Here is a 17,515-nt window from a genome sequence, read left to right on the forward strand (position 1 = left end):
AGTTGCGGTGATCATTTTGCAATACAAACACTGAATCATTATGTCGTACACCTGAAACAAATATGTTATATGTCAATTACATCTCAATTTTAAAAAATAATATGAATATAAGAAGAAGAAAAATCAAAGTAAACCTTATAGAATGTCCAACATACCCATTTGCCTTCGGGAGAATAGGACAGAGGTGATAACTTGCTTTCTCTGGTGGTCTTACAGTAAGTCTTTTTAATCCATAAAATGATAATCTCTTTATTACAAACCCTTAGGTGTTTTGTCTCTAGATATTTACATCAACAGAGTGTAGTTCCTATTCTAAATCTGTCACTTGGAGAGTTTGTAGAAGATCTCTCCGGGTCTATTCTCTTGTTTGCATGTTTGTGTTTGTGAAGAAAGGGAAGACAGTCATAAGGCAAGTGTGGTTTAGAGTCCTCCATAGAGTTTGGGGAGCAGAACAGAGACAACATTAACAGGCCCACCTGGCCTTTGACTGCTCTATCCTCACCTGCTCGGTGACACCTGGCCCAAACTCCACCTTCCTAGAGCTGGGGACATAGTCAACTCCTGGAGTGGCAGAAGCTGGGTCTGAGGGCCGTGTTGCACACCAGACAGATGTGAAGGTAGAAAGGTCAGTTCCATGACGGATAACTGGAATCTTCACTGTACCTAGAGATCCATAGAGATGTCAATGGTCAGTGTTGGGCCAGAAGTCAATGGGGTTTCCGAACAATGCTTTCCCTCACAGCAGTAGCAACTCTGCCCTGTGAGCTTGTCTAATCCAACTTCAGTGATGCTCCTGTGTTCCCTCTGAGGAAGGCTGTGAAGTGTCACCACCCCTGTTTTTACTGACACCAAGATCAAGAGCAGACCTGGAGGAGGGCTTCATGGAGGTAGTACTGGAGAGACAGCTCTTAGGGGAAAATGGTTTTGTGGTTTCATGAAAGACACCATTCACAGGAGAAAAACAAAGTGGAGAGGGCCCAACGATAAACATCTCAAGCCTATTTTGGGAGGAGAAACTCAGAGACTAGGGCCTCAGGGATGAGCTAGAAAATAGTCAATTAAGAGAGAACCAGCTAGGGGACTCTATGGGGCCTGAAGCTGAATGTTCCTAATTAAATGTTCCTAACTGGGTTGATTTCTCTATTTTATCTGAGTGGCGCACACATCATTACTTAAACCATATGTGCTATTGTTTATCTTAGGAATGAAGCTCATCTTCTGGTCCATCACACTTTGTAGTGTCCTAATGATACACATGTAGATTTTTAGCTATTTTCACAACCAAGGGCGGAAAAAAGCTACGTGAAAATCCCATCGATCCTATTTTTTTAATCAATAAGCTGCGAGCTGACAAGTAGTCATGGCTGAGCATTTGGTGTAGAGGAGAGGAAACATGGTACAGAAAAGGTCTAGGTTCTAATCCCAGCTCTGCCATATTAGCTACTGATCTTTGATGCTTTATTTCACCTTTCTGAGCCTCCTTTTGCTCTTCTATCTAATGTTCTCTTTTCTACAGAAGATTAAATGAGAATGCATGGAATGCAGATGGCATGGTGCCTGGCATTCAGTACGTGCTCAAAAATATGAGTTCCCATGATCCCTCAGAATATCACCTTCAAAGAGGTGAATGGCCATGACCAGGTGGCTCAGATCAGTGGAGCTCAGCACAGCTGCTGCTCCTTCTGGTAGTCTGTCTGCTAGCAGCATGCAGAAGACTTTGAGACCTTTGTGGAGCCAAAAGAGGGAAGGAGCCTGGGTGGAAGAAATCTGCCCACTGACTGCTTTGGGGTGTTACATGAATGAGAAAGTTCCATTGGTTAGGACACTGAAACTTTGGAATTTATTTTTTCTGGCAGCTAGCAGTATGCTAAATAACTTACCTCCATCCTCAACATATCACATTTCTCGACTTCAGAGGCCAAAATGCTTAGCAGCATGCCCTCCCTCCAGACCACAGAGATAACCAAAGAAGCTCTAAGCCGATCCCTCCCTGCCATCAGTAACCAGGGCAAGAAAAGTGGATGGAATTCTCTATTCTTCATTACCTTCCATTCTTGGTCTTAATTCCTATTATTATATGTCTCCAGCCAACAATGGTGTCACTGAGAAATGGCATTCTCAAATGTCTTAAGGACATTCTGGAAACTAAGAGTAAAGTGTTCAAGAAAGGGATCAGGATATGGGTGATGGAATCCCAGAGATGCTCTCTATTACCTGCATCCTCGCTGACAGTGAAAGCTGTGTTGCCCAGGGACACAGTGGAGGCATCATTGGGACCACTAATGAGCACCTTGGCCGATGCCACCCTTCCGATGCGGGCATTGTCTGAAGCATCTGCCAGGACAATCTCAAACTCTTCTTCTTCTTCATACTCACTGTCATCAATGAGCATGACATCACAGGTGGACACGGTGACACCAGGCCCAAATATCACACGACTGTCAGGAGACATCCCTCTAGATTTAAAATCAGAGCCCGATTCTAGAGCATAGAGGCTACTTCCCATAGCTGACTTAGGGACTGTGTAGCAAATTGCAGATACAATGCTGCTTGAATCCCCTGAAAGACAAATGGCAGGAAAATGAAAGCACTGGAGTGAGCACTTCTCAAATTTTAAAATCTCTGATAATTTGGTAAGTTTGGTTCCCTCTGACACATTCCATCACTACTTCTTTTTTTTTTAATGATTTTTTATTATATTATGTTAGTCACCATACAGTACATCCCTGGTTTCCGATGTAAAGTTCGATGCTTCATTAGTTGCATATAACACCCAGTGCACCATGCAATACGTGCCCTCCTTACTACCCATTACCGGTCTATCCCATTCCCCCACCCCCTCCCCTCTGAGGCCCTCAGTTTGTTTCTCATAGTCCATAGTCTCTCATGTTTCATTCCCCCTTCTGATTACCCCCATCACTACTTCTGTTCAAACTCTGACATGAAACCTTCCTGCATTGCAGCTTCTTAAGCCTGTGGTTTAAACCACTTCACCAAACAATTTAAAATGGATTTCCTATTCTGTGAATTTTGTGCTCTGTTAATTCACAAGACTCATTGCTCACCATCTAAGACCACAGCGGGTAGAAAGATAAGAGACATATTTGGTACTTTAAGTAGCAAAGAAATTGTGTCCCGAAAGTAGTGCTCTAAGCACAGTTCACCGCCTTTCTGAATAAACTTCTGCACTTTAATTCCCAGGGAGAAATCAGCTTGTTTAAAAAAAGAAAAACAAAACAAAATAAACCTGCCTCTCTGTACAAATGACTTTACTTATTAGTGCTGCCACATCCCTGGAAGACAGCCTGTTTTGGGCCTGGCTTACTGGCCCAGGGCAATCAATGGGGCTTGCTTGTTTTCCAAGTGGCATCACCAAGGGTTTGAGCTATCTACAGTGTTTGTTATGCTAATACCCAGTCAGCAGATTCAATAAAAAAACCTGACATCATCACTTAGAGTCATGTTGGGGCTCTGAATGGGGATTTAATTTCTGTGAGTTTTAAAGTTTCAATATTGCACAATTACAAATGCATATGATCTTTTTTTTTGTTTTCAATCCCTCAAGCATTGCCCTTAATTTCTCACACATGGTTTATTTCTCATCTGAGCTCTATACATGACACTCACATAGGAAAATCTTTAAATATATTTGTCTTCCAAAACTAATATGAGAAACCAGTTCTTACAAACTTCCCTCGTTGACCAAGGCTACTAAATATTTTATAGATTGGGTGATTGATTAAGAATCCTAAATTCAAGAATAATTTGCAAGGCCAAATATAACCAGTCTTCCAGTCCCATTAAAGAATAAATGGGAGCACTAACAACTTAAACTAAGAAGAGAAGTCTTCTGATAGTACTCACTACAGGTAGGATCATTATTAGGGTTGTTCTGGGAATTTAAATGAGCTAATACATGTAAAGCACTTACACACAGAAGTTAATACGGTACATGAGCACTTGGCACATAAAAAGGACTCGAAAAATGCTAGCTATCCTTATAGCTCCTTGTCACCTTTGGCACCAACAGACCTTTTCTTTCAATAGGTGCGAACAGAAAACCAGCACTCTCGTTGACCCGGTAGGTCTTCTTATCAAACTCTAACGTGGGCTCGTCCTCAGTGTCATTGATAATGACCTTCGCCTGGGTGAACTCCCCTAATAGGGCATATGCTGGCATGCTGAGCTCCACGGTGAAACTCTCAACGTTCTCAAACACATCATCATCATTGATGACAATGGTGCAGGACTTGGTGTCCTCTCGCTCATCAAACTGCACCTGTCACAAAGCAAACAACAAGGAGTTCTGCTGTGTCTCAGATTCCCCCGCTCGCTCCCCCAGAGCATCATGGGAAAAGAGAACCCAAGTCTAGTGGGCAGAGCACTGAATGAAATCGCTGTTTCTTCCACCCCAACTTCCTGCTGTTATCACTTGGGAGCTACCTCTTCCTATTCTTCATCTACACATTGGAGCTGACTTACCGCATAGGGACGTGGAGGGCAAAGACATCTACTAGTTGGTGACTGTAGAAACACGTGTTGGTAACTAGTTATATCTTGTTTTATTAATTCATTTGGGATAGCAAGTGTCATTTGGTTACTCGGTTCCCCTTCTATTTCAGGCAAGTTTACCTGGAAAGATCTTTGAACTTGGAGTGTGAAATTCTGGCCTTAAGCTGGGTTAGTCTATGAATCTTTACAAATGTCAGATTCCTCATCAGTTAAATAATAATTTCACATACTTATTTCACATATTTACTGGGAGGACTATAAGACACAATGTATAATGAAAGCACAAAGTATATTTTAGAGCACTGAACAAATGTTAGACTCCATCCTTATTATCATTACCGTATTGGTCACACAATCAAAATTGACATAGAATCTCAGCATACTGAATAATGGAGTTTGAAGCCACAGAAAGTTATATTGTGAACAAGCCAGACTGAATTTTAACTTTATATTTAACTAAATCCTTTGCCATTAAGCTGGGCTAGATCTACAATGTAAATGAATTAGCCTGTTACAAAACAGAGAAAGTATTCTATATTCACACAACTGTGAACTTATAGGGATTTATTCTGGTTTTACTGTGTCTTAAAAAAAAAAAGATAATGATAAAACCTTGAAAAGGAACCAGGGTTATGGATTTATCCTAAACTTAAAGGATAGGAAATAGGACTGGACTGCACTTTGTGTAAACTGAGATAGCTAAAATGTGTAATATAGTCATAAATCTCTAGGGACACACAAATCTGAAAAATATGAATTTTCATCAGCAGAAAATTATTATTCCATATCTAATCAACTAATCAAGTTACATTTTACCAAGTTCCACATTTTAAAACACTCCCAACTAAATGAAACACCCTTAGATCTCTATTTAGTTCTAGAACCCACTGCCTTTTGCCTTTTTTTTTTTTTAAGATTTTATTTATTTGACAGAGACACAGCGAGAGAGGGAACACAAGCAGAGGGAGTGGGAGAGAGAGAAGCAGGCTTCCTGCTGAACAGGGAGCCCGATGCAGGCCTAATCCCAGGACCCTGGGATCATGACCTGAGCTGAAGGCAGACGCTTAACCACTGAGCCACCCAGGTGTCCCTGCCTTTTGTCTTTCCTTGACAAACTTAAGTACATGCTCTTTCTTAGTATTTTGCTAAAGGACTCCTTGGCTTATCTGTTCTTTTCTAATTCCTCATTTAAATTTGACCTCAGTCCAGCTGAAACACCTCAAAGAGACAGCCCGCTCCTCTTTACAGAGATTTATGATGTCATAAGAAGCGTGAAATTACTTTGCAAAAACACTGAAGAATTACCTAGTAAGTGCCAGATATTGTGCCATACGTAAAAGATGACAAATATGGGGGATCCTGCCATAAGGGAGTTTGCTGTTTAAGTCCTCTTCCTTTCTTACTCTCTCCTCTCTGTCTGCTTCATTCCCACCCCGGTGCAGGTTACCACCTCTGTGGTAGCGACCTGCGCAGGCCCTCCACACGAGCTGCTCTCTGCCTTCCCTACTGGTCCTCTCACAGTCTCAGGCACCTCATGCTTGGCCTGTCCGAAGCACAGTCGAGATCACCCTCTCTCCAAACCTGATCCTGTGATGGCAAGGGGCATCACCATCCATCTCCTGCTTCTGCCCACTATCTAATCTGCTGTGAAATCGTATCAATTTTTACTCATCTGCCAATCCACCCACTTGTCTCACCTTCGTTTCATAACTGAAACTCATGCTCCCATCATTTCTCACCCAGCCTATTCCAAGAGCTTCCCAATCATCCCCCACACTCCCTCTTCCCGTCCTTCAGTTAGAGAAAGTGAGGGGGGAAAAGGGCTTGGATCCTAAAGCCCTGTGTAGAACATGATGCCTTGGAGACTTTTTTGGTCATGGAGCAAAATGCAAAGACTGAGAAGCCAGACAACTTCAACTTTTGCAGTTGAAACTTCCACGAGGGGTAGATGGACTGGGAAGAACTAAGGCCTGTGGGAAGGGAACACAGGAAAATCACTTGAGGAAGGGCGCCAATGGAAAGAGAGGTGGGATAAAAATTAGGGGGAAGGTGCCACACTTGCCAACCATCACAGGGCAGCCCTGGCTGGCGCCTGCTGGCGATCAACAATCAGAGGCCCCCTTGCCCACCTACCTGGCCAGCATACTCCACGTAGTCCTGCTGTCCGGGTTGGGAGCTGACCCTGGAGCTGGAGCTGGCGGTGCCTTGCTCGGTGCGACACAGGACGATGGCATACTGGTTCAGGTTCCCACTCCTCTGCACTGTGACGCTAACAGACCCTGCTTTCTCACTGACATTGTAGCTAGAAGCACACAAAAAGGCGGCCTCTGAAAATCTGAACTGGGGCTATGAAGAATCCACTTGTTTAATGCCTGTCTCTTCTGGTTGATTATGGTGTCAGGCAGCTCAGAGAATAGGAAGTTTGGCTTCTTTGAGAAGCCAGGTTATAAACTGAGGAACTGTGTTCACCTGGGACAGTCACAGCACCAAGTGACCAAGGAGGCTGTGGATGCAGAATGGTATCTGCCCCGTTTTCAGAGCAAGTTGAAAGGCATTCAGAAGGTTCAGCACGTAGGAGCTATATACTTTATATTTCAAAACACAGAGAAATTACAATCTCTCCCTAGTGTGGTAGAGTAACTAGAACAGTGGGTTCTTAGGAAAGAGATCTGCTTGGGAGGGAAATAATGACTTAGTGCAGGTGGGAACTGACTGGACCAGATCTCCAGGAAGTGTGCCAAGGAGCCACGGTGGTGGCAGAGATAAGAAAATAAGAATGGGGACTAGGTAACGGAGGTGTTTAGACAAATGGAGCATTGTGACATTGGGGAGTGACGAGGTGATATAGACTGAACGTGTCCCCCCAAATTCATATGTTGAAATCCTACCCCCAATATGCTGATATTTGGGAGGTGATTAGGTCATGAAGGTGGAGCCCTCACGAATGGGATTGGTGCTCTTATACAAGAGGTCCCACAGAGCTCCCTGGTCCTTCCACCATGTGAAGACACAGGGAGAAGACAACTGCCTCTGAACCAGGAAGAGGCTCCTCAGTAGACGCCGAATCTGTCAGCACCTTGATCTAGGACTTACCAGCCTCCAGGACCGTGAGGAATAAATTTCTGTTGTTTATAAGCCATTCAGTCTGTGGCATTCTGTTAGAACAGCTCAAACAGACTAAGGCATAGAGTTAACTTAGCTTGCTGCTACAAATTTGTATTGCTTTGGCAAAGTAAAAGGCAAACTCCCCATGTGCTATTAATTCACAAGTATCTAGGTTTAGAAAAGCCACGAGTGAGTGGGGCCTGAGCTGGGCCTTGTTTTTCATCACTGAGGATGAGTATTGGGCTGGGGCTTATGTCTTGTTGCTGTGAGGGTGGCCAGAGAAGTGCCTCTGACAGGTTAGGGACACTCTGTACTATTCAGCCCATTAAAAGTTGGAGGGTTGTCCCGAAAAACTGATTAGATTTAGTACATTTACTTCATTTTTAAGGAGATACAAACAAGAGGGAAATAACAGCAAAACATATATATATATATGTTTTATATTATATATATACATAATATATATTGATTATTATATATATATATATATATATATATATATACACACACACACTGATTATAATAGTCCACTAAATTATCTAAGAGTGTAACAGTCTGGGTCTGGGGCACAAGACATCAAGTTTGTATGTTATCCCCCACCTCCATTTCAATTTTTGTCTGAATTATCATGAAATTGGTTTCTTAGAATAGTGAGTCTCTGAAATGTAGACTTAAAGAATTATTCCCCCCCCAATTATAATCCTAGTTATAATGTGACCTATAAAATCAACAATGTGCTTGGCTACCTTTACCAAAACTGGTGCTTGTTTGCCTCTAAAACCCCCAAAAGACTACAAAAGCACCTTAAAGAGTATCTATATTAAGCTATGAATTTGTCCCAAAGCACATATAATCCTATGAACGTGAAAGGAGCCAGGGGAGAATGTAAGCCTGAGAACAGAGAGAATGTAGAGGGTAAGGCGAAGATGCTATTATTATGGGAGAGTGATTATTTTCAGCCAGTATTGAATGTGTATTTTGTTTCTTATCAGTTCAACTGGATTATCTTCTAAAACTTGAGGGTGGAATCAAAAATGGAAATGCAGTAAAGCACAATGGTTAAAATCATTGAGTTTCAATCCTAGTTTTACTGCTTATTAGCTATGTGACTTTTGGTAAATTAGTTGACCTCTTTTTGTCTCCATTGATTTGTTCTTGTGGGAACAACAATAGGACTCCTCTCACAATTGCAAGTATTAAACAAGATGATGTATGTCAAGTGCCTGGTACACACAGTATTAAAAAATATTTGGTGACATTATTATTTTTATTATTGTTCCCCCCACCACCACCATAATCAGATGACTAGAGACTAGAGCTGACCCCCAGGTACTTCAATCTGACCTCCTCTGCTTGCCTGATTCACTTCTCCAGAATGAACACCAATGACCCTTGTACCTTGTATATTTAAAGCTGATGAGGGACCACTGGACATGGAAGACATTGTCGCTGACCACATTGGGTTTACTGTCTTTCACCAGAAACTGAAAACTATCCATCATCTCACGGATCTTCTCCTCATGTAACACGTAACGAATCAATCCCAAGTTCACATCCTCTGTGAGAAAAAACACATTGTGAATTAACCCAAGGATGGAAAGACAGTCCTGTAGATTCTACGCTAACATACCCAGTTCATTCTTCTAATGGGTTGTAGGCAGAACTTAATTTCCCAGGAACAAAAAGGGATAGTAGTCTTAAAAATAAATGTGTCTGCCAGATTTTAAAATATGATCCTATAACTGTGTGACAAAGAGCTGTCTTTATGCCCAGGAAATACCCTGATGCTGTTGTGAAATGAGAATCCCAGGGTCTTGGCAAAAAAAGAACTTTAATGAATCTCTCTGGAATATTAAAGGCACATCTGGGAGCTGATAAAGAGTCTTTGACTCCATCCTTTGTGTACACATGTGCACACTCACCCCTACTTCCTTCTAAATAAGGTTCTTTGGAAGGTATGTGCTATGAAGATTGAGAACAGGGAGACAAGGTAAATACGGTGCATGAGCTGTAAGGTGCAGCTTTTGCAATGACTGCTCAAGGTAAGGTCCATCCTCAAAAGAAGTCAAGAATTCTTGAGTCTGACATGCTTATAAGACTACTAAAATACAAAATGGTCTGCTTGATGTGATTCAAAATAGGAAAATATTTCTGTTGAGCAACATACCCCTGTTGATTTTAATTTCTTTGCTAAAGACTTAAGAAACAATCCATAACCCTAGAGAACAAAAATAAGTCATACAGGATCACAGATATTTCATAGAGTATGGTTGTTGTTTTTGTTTTTTGCTTTGAAAGAAAACCAACCATGTCGCACACCTGAAACTAACGTAACATTGTGTGTCAACTATGCTTCAATTAAAAAAAAAAAAGAAGAAAACCAATCAATATCATGTGAACCTTCCACTAAAACTCGCCAAAACCTAAAGCAATCCAGGAGCTGAGCAAGCATGGTAAAGACAAAAAAATTTTTTTGCCGTAATTGAGAGTAATAGGAAAAGGAAATCAGGAGAAGTAAAATTGCAAAGTTGGATGGCTAGACACTAAACGGCCTATTTGCAAATAAGTGACTTGGGGTAAGTAGCTAGAAGTGGTTGTAAGAAAGATCAGGGAGGCAGGGCAAGTTAGAACCAATTTCTCCCATCTCTCGGTTCCCCGAGTCCCACCCTGTGTGAAAGTGACAGCGGCTCTGCCAGGCTGTAGCTTGTTCTCCACGTGGCCGTGCTTGGGGCCCGCTGTTATCTCATAGACAAGATGCAGGTCCTCTGTGTCTGGGTCCATGGTCAGCAGTTCCTTCTTGGTGATCAAGTTGGTTGCCTGGAATAGAAATCCATTAAATTTAATTCCTGAGGTGGGAATAAAGCCAGACCAAGACCCTATGACTCAGAATTAATTCAGTTCAACAATGATTTACTGAGTGCATTTACTGCATGGAAAACTCTGTCAGGATTGAAGAGGCTATGAGGTTGCAACCCTCCCAGCCTCCGTCCTTGAGGTGTTCTCGCACTTTCTTGGGAAAGAAAGGCTTGTGAGCGGGGTAATTGTGACAAGAGCTATAACGGGAAATACAAAAAGAGTACTGTATGCTTTTGGGGAGTGGGTGAGATTAATTCCATCTGGATCAGAGGAGGGATTTGAGGTGATGGGATTTGAGTTTGGCTTTTAAGGAAGGTTGGAACTCTGAAACAATAATAAAATACCGGGAAGATGGCCACTTTATACCTTATTGGAGTCAATCACAATTCTTGAAATTGAGTAAGATAAATATATAATACAATATTGCCCAAATATATTGGCTAAATTTTAAGTCACTTATTCATTCATTTAACAAATATTTAGTAAAAGTAAAGGTTTGAGTGAAAAGGGGGGTGGTCAACAGTATTAAATATTAGTAGATCTAGTAAAATAAGGACATGTAAGTGACCTTTGAACTTGACAAAATAAAAGTGATTGCTGACTTTGATAAGAGTCATTGCAGTAGGATAAAAGTGGGAAGTAGAAAACCAACTGGAGAGTGTTGAGAAGAGAATGGGATAGTTCTGAATATGGGGATAAAAATCAAATAAGGGATGAGAGGAAGCTGTACTAATTTAAAAAATCCCAGCCAGTTCTGTAGAAAACTACAGCATAGCAGCTACACATACAGCCAACTAAAGCAGCTCCATGGAGATGAGAAAATCCACATCCCAGAGGGAATACCACACACGAAAGAAAAATCAGTTCCTGAACTAAAGCAGCACGGGTATCTGGGTGAGGATGAGGATTTAATGCTTGATAGGTCACCAGGTTAGCATCATGGCATATCTTTAAATGACCAAATTGGGATTTAGAAGGAGAAAGGAATTTCTAAAAATAGAAGTCCTCTGTGATACTCACCTACAAAATACTCACTTCCTTCCCATCTATGGCATATTCCAGATATTTCCTGAAACCCATCCTTCCCTTTTTCTAGTTAACAAACGTCTAGCTCAGCCAGCTACAGACTCGATTCCCACCCTCTCAGATGCAACAGATGGAGCCATATAACCAATTCTTGCCAAAATAATATGAGCGCTAGTGATGTGTTTCATTGCTGTATAACTTGCTTAAAATGAAGTTCTTTGCCCTCTACTTCTCTGTTTTCTTCTTCCCATGGGCTAGAATATTGACGAATAGCTGAGGAGTTTTGGCTATACTGCCAACAGCAACAACCCAGTGACGTCAGGATAATAAGACAGAGGAATCTGCATCTCTGAAAGGTCATGTAGAGCCCTGGACTGCCCACTTACTGCCACCTCATATGTGAGAGAAAAAATAAGCTTCTATCTTGTTTGAGCTTCTGTATTTTGGGGGTCATTCCGTAAGAACATCTTAAATTATATACGATCCTAACCAAACTCATGGAGCTTGCCAATTTTGGGAAAATCAGCTTCCTTAGGGAGGGATAAACATGAGTCAAACTGGACTTCTTTCCCCACATGGTCACAAATAAGGACACAGCCCCACGTTGGTTCATGTGAATGTGGCAGATGGAAAGGCCTTACCTTTCCATCCATGTACTCCAGCCACTGGAGCCCCAGGTTGGTAACAATTCTAGGGGTGCCATCATCTACTGGGAGGATGTCCACTTGGAAATGCTGAGGTGCTGCTGTCATAACCTGTATGGGAAGCCAAAAGAGAAAAGTCATCATTCACAGATATCTGAAATATGTCAGGTCCTACGACCCCCAGAGTTGGAACCCCTGAAATCTGTTGGCACTTCAGAACGGGCAACCGCGCCAGTCTCCATTGCTTATCACCCTTGGCATGAGGCACAAAGAATGCCGATCGATAAAGTGGGGACAATATGAGAAGAAAAGCAAGAAACAAGTAGCACTTTTCTGCAATTTCACCTGCTATAGAAATTGACTTTTACACACCCATGCATTCCTTAGTTGGGTTCAATTTTGTCCTAAGGCGAAACCACAAACAATATTTTCCTTTGAATAACTCTTGTTAAAATTTCAGGAGAGGTGGACTAAACTTATCATTCATATGTTAATGTCAAAGTCTCTGGGTGGGATGCTGCCAGGTGTGAGAAGAAGTTTCATGGGAGGATATTTACATTTTTTTCTTTCCTTTTTTTTACAAAAGAACTGTCCATATGGGGAAGAGGGGCAGAGGAAATCAAGAGAGAATAAAAGCGTTTGTGGGAATAATGAAAAGAATCTGGTCTATAATTTCATTCTCATGCATATACATGTACACATACGCACTCCACATACGTGGCAAGTCCGACTGAGAACCTGTGTTTCTGGGAGGATAAGGCATGCCAGCACGCAGGGCAGCAAGACGCTGGCTTTTCAATCTTCTGCAACCCTCCTAAATAATTTCCATTTCAAAAATAATACAGTCCCTCTGGAGACCTACCATGACCTTTTATGTTTATCAGAGAGGTAGCCCTCTTGCTGATTCATCCTGAAGTCTCTTTTCTCTTCTGAAAGTCAAATTAAGTGGGGGAGCAGCTACAGTTCAGAAGGGAAAAAAGAAAAACAATGATCTGCCAGGTGGTGACGCAGTGCAGACACCAAAATGGCGGGAAATCCCAAGAGCCGTCTCACTGACACCGGGGCCACCGGAGAATGACCTTCGCACAGACTGTCTTGAAAGGGTGCAGGGGGATCTTTCTTCCAGGAAAGGAATCATTCCCAGTCATCATCAGAGCAGGAAAGGGCTCTGCAGGACTGAGGAGCCGACCCTCCTGATATCATGAAATCCAGCAGGCTGTGGTCATGGTGCTCCGTCACGCTGCTTCTGCTGAGTCAGACATGGATGCGCAAGTGCAGGCAGGTCCTCAGGCCCACCTTTCACCACAATTGCTGTTATTCCCGGGGAGGCTTAGAATCCTGCCTAAGACCCGGCTGAGGAAGGAAGGAGTGAGGAAAAATGGCAGGGTAGGGGATGGAAAGGCCATCTTCAAGTTTCTTCTAGACACCTGAACCTTAGAATCTCCATTCTCTCAGGGAAGTAAAGCTTGACAACTGCAAGACCTCAAGAGAAAAACACCGTGACCTATTCCACCAGCTGGTCCTAACATGATGACAGTGATGGTATTATAGCCACAGTTTGTTGGATGTTTCCTACATTTCCTGTGTGAGGCACTGGGCCAAGTGCTTTATGTACATCATAAGGACAGACACCATCCCCATTTTACAAACATTTCAGCTAGTAAGTGAGAGCCAGAATTTAAATCAGTGTCTTTCAGATGCAAAAGCCATCCAGGTTATTCTTCATGAGATTGAGAAACTCTGGCTGGCTGAGGGGACACATAAAAGAGAAAGACAATCTAGAATCACGAGATTAACTACTAGAATTAGATGAAAGAAAGATGAAAGGAGTCAACTGTGGGCAAAAAGGAAAAGAGAAATAATGACAGACATAGTAACAATCACTATCACCCTTTATTGTGCCTGCTATTGGCCAACAATGTTCCCCATTTTATGTGGATTACCTCCTTTGATCCTTAGACTAACGGAAGCTGGTGATTATTATCATATCCATTCTACAGATGAAAAGCTGAGGCTTTGAGAAGTTAACTAATTTGCCCAAGCCCAATTAGTGACAGAACAAAAACAATGCTATTCTTGGCTGAAAAATGCCATGTTCTGCTTCTGGACAACCTCTGGCATACTTTTCTTTCCTCTCAACTGTCTGTGCCCTCACCTCTTTTCCTCCTTCCTCAATGATGAAGAAGGGATTTGTCCCATCAGCCACGGTGAAGGTGAACCGGTCTCTGAGGGAGTTGCTGCCATCATGGCTGTAGCTGACCCGGTTCTGGTAGATGTCTTCCATGGTGAAGGTGGATGTGTGCCGGAAATGCTGCCCGTTGGTGGTTCGCTCAATGGTGCCGTGGCGTGGGGGCTGCACAATGGTGAATGTGACAGACTCGGCCTGTCGAGGAGGTAAAAAGCAAGGGAAGTTTGCAACAGAAATCAGATTTGTTTTAAAAGATTTATTTATTTGTTTGAGGGGGGCGGGGCAGAGGGAGAGAATCTTCAAGCAGACTCCCCACTGAGCATGGAGCCCAATACAGGACTCCATCCCACAACCCATGCGAGCATGACCTGAGCTGAAACCAAGAGTCGATGCTTAACCAACTGAGCCACCCAGGCGCCCTAAACAAGATCTGGGAATGATGGCCAACAGGCAGGTGAGGTTAACCAAACCTAAAGATGTTTATAAAATAAGAATTGCATTTTCTTTACAGATACCAAAAACAAAACTGAGAGAGAAACTATATTGGGTATTACAACTGAACTTATGTGCTGGTGCCTTCTGGTGTCAGACTAAGACATTCAAATGTGTCTTTTAAGGGTCATAGGAGAAAACCTGAATTTTTAACCTCTACCAGGATGATAGGAGCCAGACCTTTTAAAACTATTCATTTCCTTTCTAACCTTTCCCCCCACTTCTCCAAAATTCTCATATAGAGAACCCCATATGCATCAGAACAGAAGCTAATTTCCCATTTCTAATCACAGCTTCTAGGGTGACACGCATAGAAGGAAAAAAAAAAAAGATGTAAAACACTTCCCAGTGATTTCCCACGAACTTAGAATAAAATGCAAAGGCCTGACCTAGGCCGACAAGGCCCCCTGTGACCGGGTCCCAGGGTTCCTCTCTGGCTGCATTCTTTTCTCCTGCTGGCTCACTGGGTCCCAGCCTCTTCGCTTCTTGTAGTAACTCGAAGGTTCCAAGCGCACTTGACCACAGGGCATTTGCACTCCCGGTTATTTTGCTCAGAAAGTGACTCTTTCAGAAAACTGCATCGCTTGCTCTTCCACTTCCTGATATCTCTGCTCAGATATCAGCTCCTCAGAGAAGACTTCCCTGACCACTCCGTCTAAAATAACATGCCCTTCAATCTCTATCTCCTTCATCTTGCTTTATTTTTTAATTCATAGCTCATCATATCTGACATGATATTATACATTCTTTCTTGTCTGTTCCCCTGACCTAAGGCTGAAAATTCCCCAAGGCTGGACTTTGTTTTGTTCATAGCCCTGTCTTTACCATCTGGAGCAGAGGCTGGCACTTATAGGTAATCAGTATTTTTAAGAATAAATGAAAGAATGAGTGCTGGCACAGGGAAGGGTATACATAGAACTAATGAACAAAGTTATGGTAGTCTTTATAAGAGCTAAGTCACGGCAGAATGTTGGCTACTTTAATCTGAAAGCATCATGAGAATAAGAGTTTAGTCTCTATATGCCCTGTTTTCCTGAATAAACCCTACTTCTTTGAGGATGCTCAAATTGCAATATTTACTTGTCATTCAGAGAAGTCTGAATGAAGGAGGCAAATGATAGGAAAAATGAGTATGTGCCCCAAACCCCTTGTTCACTCTAATAAGGAAGAATAAAAAGATTGGCTAAAATGTCATCTAATTTTCTATGATTCACGGCCAAAAAAAATCAGCATATTAAGGGATTGTTACATGTAATCAGGGGAGAGAGTGGATATATTTAGTAGTTCAGAAAGGGGTTAAAAACAATTTGATCTCAAATATATTAGTTTCTCTTTTCCAGAAGGCCACAGGATCTTCTGATTTTTAACCTTTCAAGAATGCTTGCACTAACCACACTACTCTGCTGTACCCTCGGGATGCACAGTCACAATGCGACGGTCAGCCTCTCATTCAGCCAGAGAACCCAGGGGAGTGCACTTGCCTCTGTGTCTGCATCCACCGCCTTGAGCTCGAACTCTGTGATGGTCTTGCTCACACCCTCCTGCACCCGCATGCCCAGGTTCTGCACCACAGGCAGTGAATCGTCCACAGGGCGTATGGTGATGTGGAAAGTCTGGGTCACCTAAATGGCAGAAAGTGCAGGTGGGACACCTGTCCCCAGCACCCACCCAAGTAGAAGGTAGGTGCTCTTTAATCTTCCTTTCACCCATTCCTAGCACGACTGACTGACCAGGAATCCAAAGTGGTTTCCCTTCAGCGAGAGCCCCAGGGGCTGTCAGAAGCCACCACCATCCTTGGGTGACAGCAGGGGAAAGTGAAGCTTGCAGAGTAGCTTTTCACACTCCCTTCAAAGAAGACTGCTGAATCAGTACCCATTCACCGAGGGAAAGGAGTGCCTTTCCTACCTCACTGACTCCATCGGACAGTGTAAAGCTGAAGACATCGGAATGTTTCTCAGTGTCACTGGAGTGGATATACTGAATGTTTCGTGAAGTCAGGTCAGCTTGAGTAAAGGAACTAATCTGGATACCTACCAAAAGGGGAAGAGAGAACCAGAAAAATGATGTCAAAACGCTAGCCATACTTTTAATGCTAGAGAAATGCCATACTTTCAACAGAGTCCTTTGTATATCTCTTACAGCATTTACGTGCTTCTCTCTGAGACCTTGTGTTAGAGTCGTTTGTGTATTTTTTTCCCCACCACAGCATATGTTCTGTGGGAGCACATGTTAACTTAATTATCTAGCTTCTGCTATGTGCCAAGCCAACAGCAGGTGCTCAATAAATGTTCCTCTCCTTTCTCTGGGGGTTTATGTATGCAGGTCAAATCTGTAAAAGGTAGAGCCATTGCCTTAGTCTCCAAACTCCTCTCTCTTAAGTTTTATATTCCCCCGTAGTCTCATAGTCCTTTCTGAAAACCTGTCCTAATTTTTAATATTGTGTGATGGTTTAGCTTTTGAACACTGGAGTCATAGGGCTTGGCTACACATAAGCTTTTCTCTGTGATTGGTGAGCCTGGCATCCATGATTTCATTTCATATTCTTCAAGGTCCCTTTCAACTCTCTGGTCTACGATTTTCTAGCTTCTCATATACCACTTTAGCCAGGCTGACAGTTACAAAACTTACCGCATGACTTTAGGGTTGGCGCAATCATTCTATCTCAACTCTTAAATGACCTAAAAAGCCAGTA

The 17,515-nt window shown here is 42.5% G+C and overlaps 1 protein-coding gene across 2 annotated transcripts in view; it reads right to left on the reverse strand.

Annotated features, from left to right (window-relative positions):
- The window catches only part of FRAS1 (Fraser extracellular matrix complex subunit 1), a 414,631-nt gene that overhangs the window by 51,799 nt on the left and 345,317 nt on the right, over window positions 1-17,515 (reverse strand). For both annotated transcript variants that reach the window (XM_034671646.1, XM_002912484.4), the window contains 10 exons: window positions 16,729-16,853; window positions 16,305-16,445; window positions 14,299-14,526; window positions 12,141-12,254; window positions 10,284-10,434; window positions 9,016-9,175; window positions 6,646-6,814; window positions 4,033-4,279; window positions 2,215-2,559; window positions 503-663 (listed from right to left, as the gene is read on the reverse strand). In XM_034671646.1, the coding sequence (XP_034527537.1) occupies window positions 503-663; window positions 2,215-2,559; window positions 4,033-4,279; window positions 6,646-6,814; window positions 9,016-9,175; window positions 10,284-10,434; window positions 12,141-12,254; window positions 14,299-14,526; window positions 16,305-16,445; window positions 16,729-16,853 (1,841 nt within the window). The remainder of the gene's footprint in view (window positions 1-502; window positions 664-2,214; window positions 2,560-4,032; window positions 4,280-6,645; window positions 6,815-9,015; window positions 9,176-10,283; window positions 10,435-12,140; window positions 12,255-14,298; window positions 14,527-16,304; window positions 16,446-16,728; window positions 16,854-17,515) is intronic.

This window comes from Ailuropoda melanoleuca, chromosome 11 (assembly GCF_002007445.2).
Source record: "Ailuropoda melanoleuca isolate Jingjing chromosome 11, ASM200744v2, whole genome shotgun sequence".
NCBI classification, from domain to species: Eukaryota; Metazoa; Chordata; class Mammalia; order Carnivora; family Ursidae; genus Ailuropoda; species Ailuropoda melanoleuca.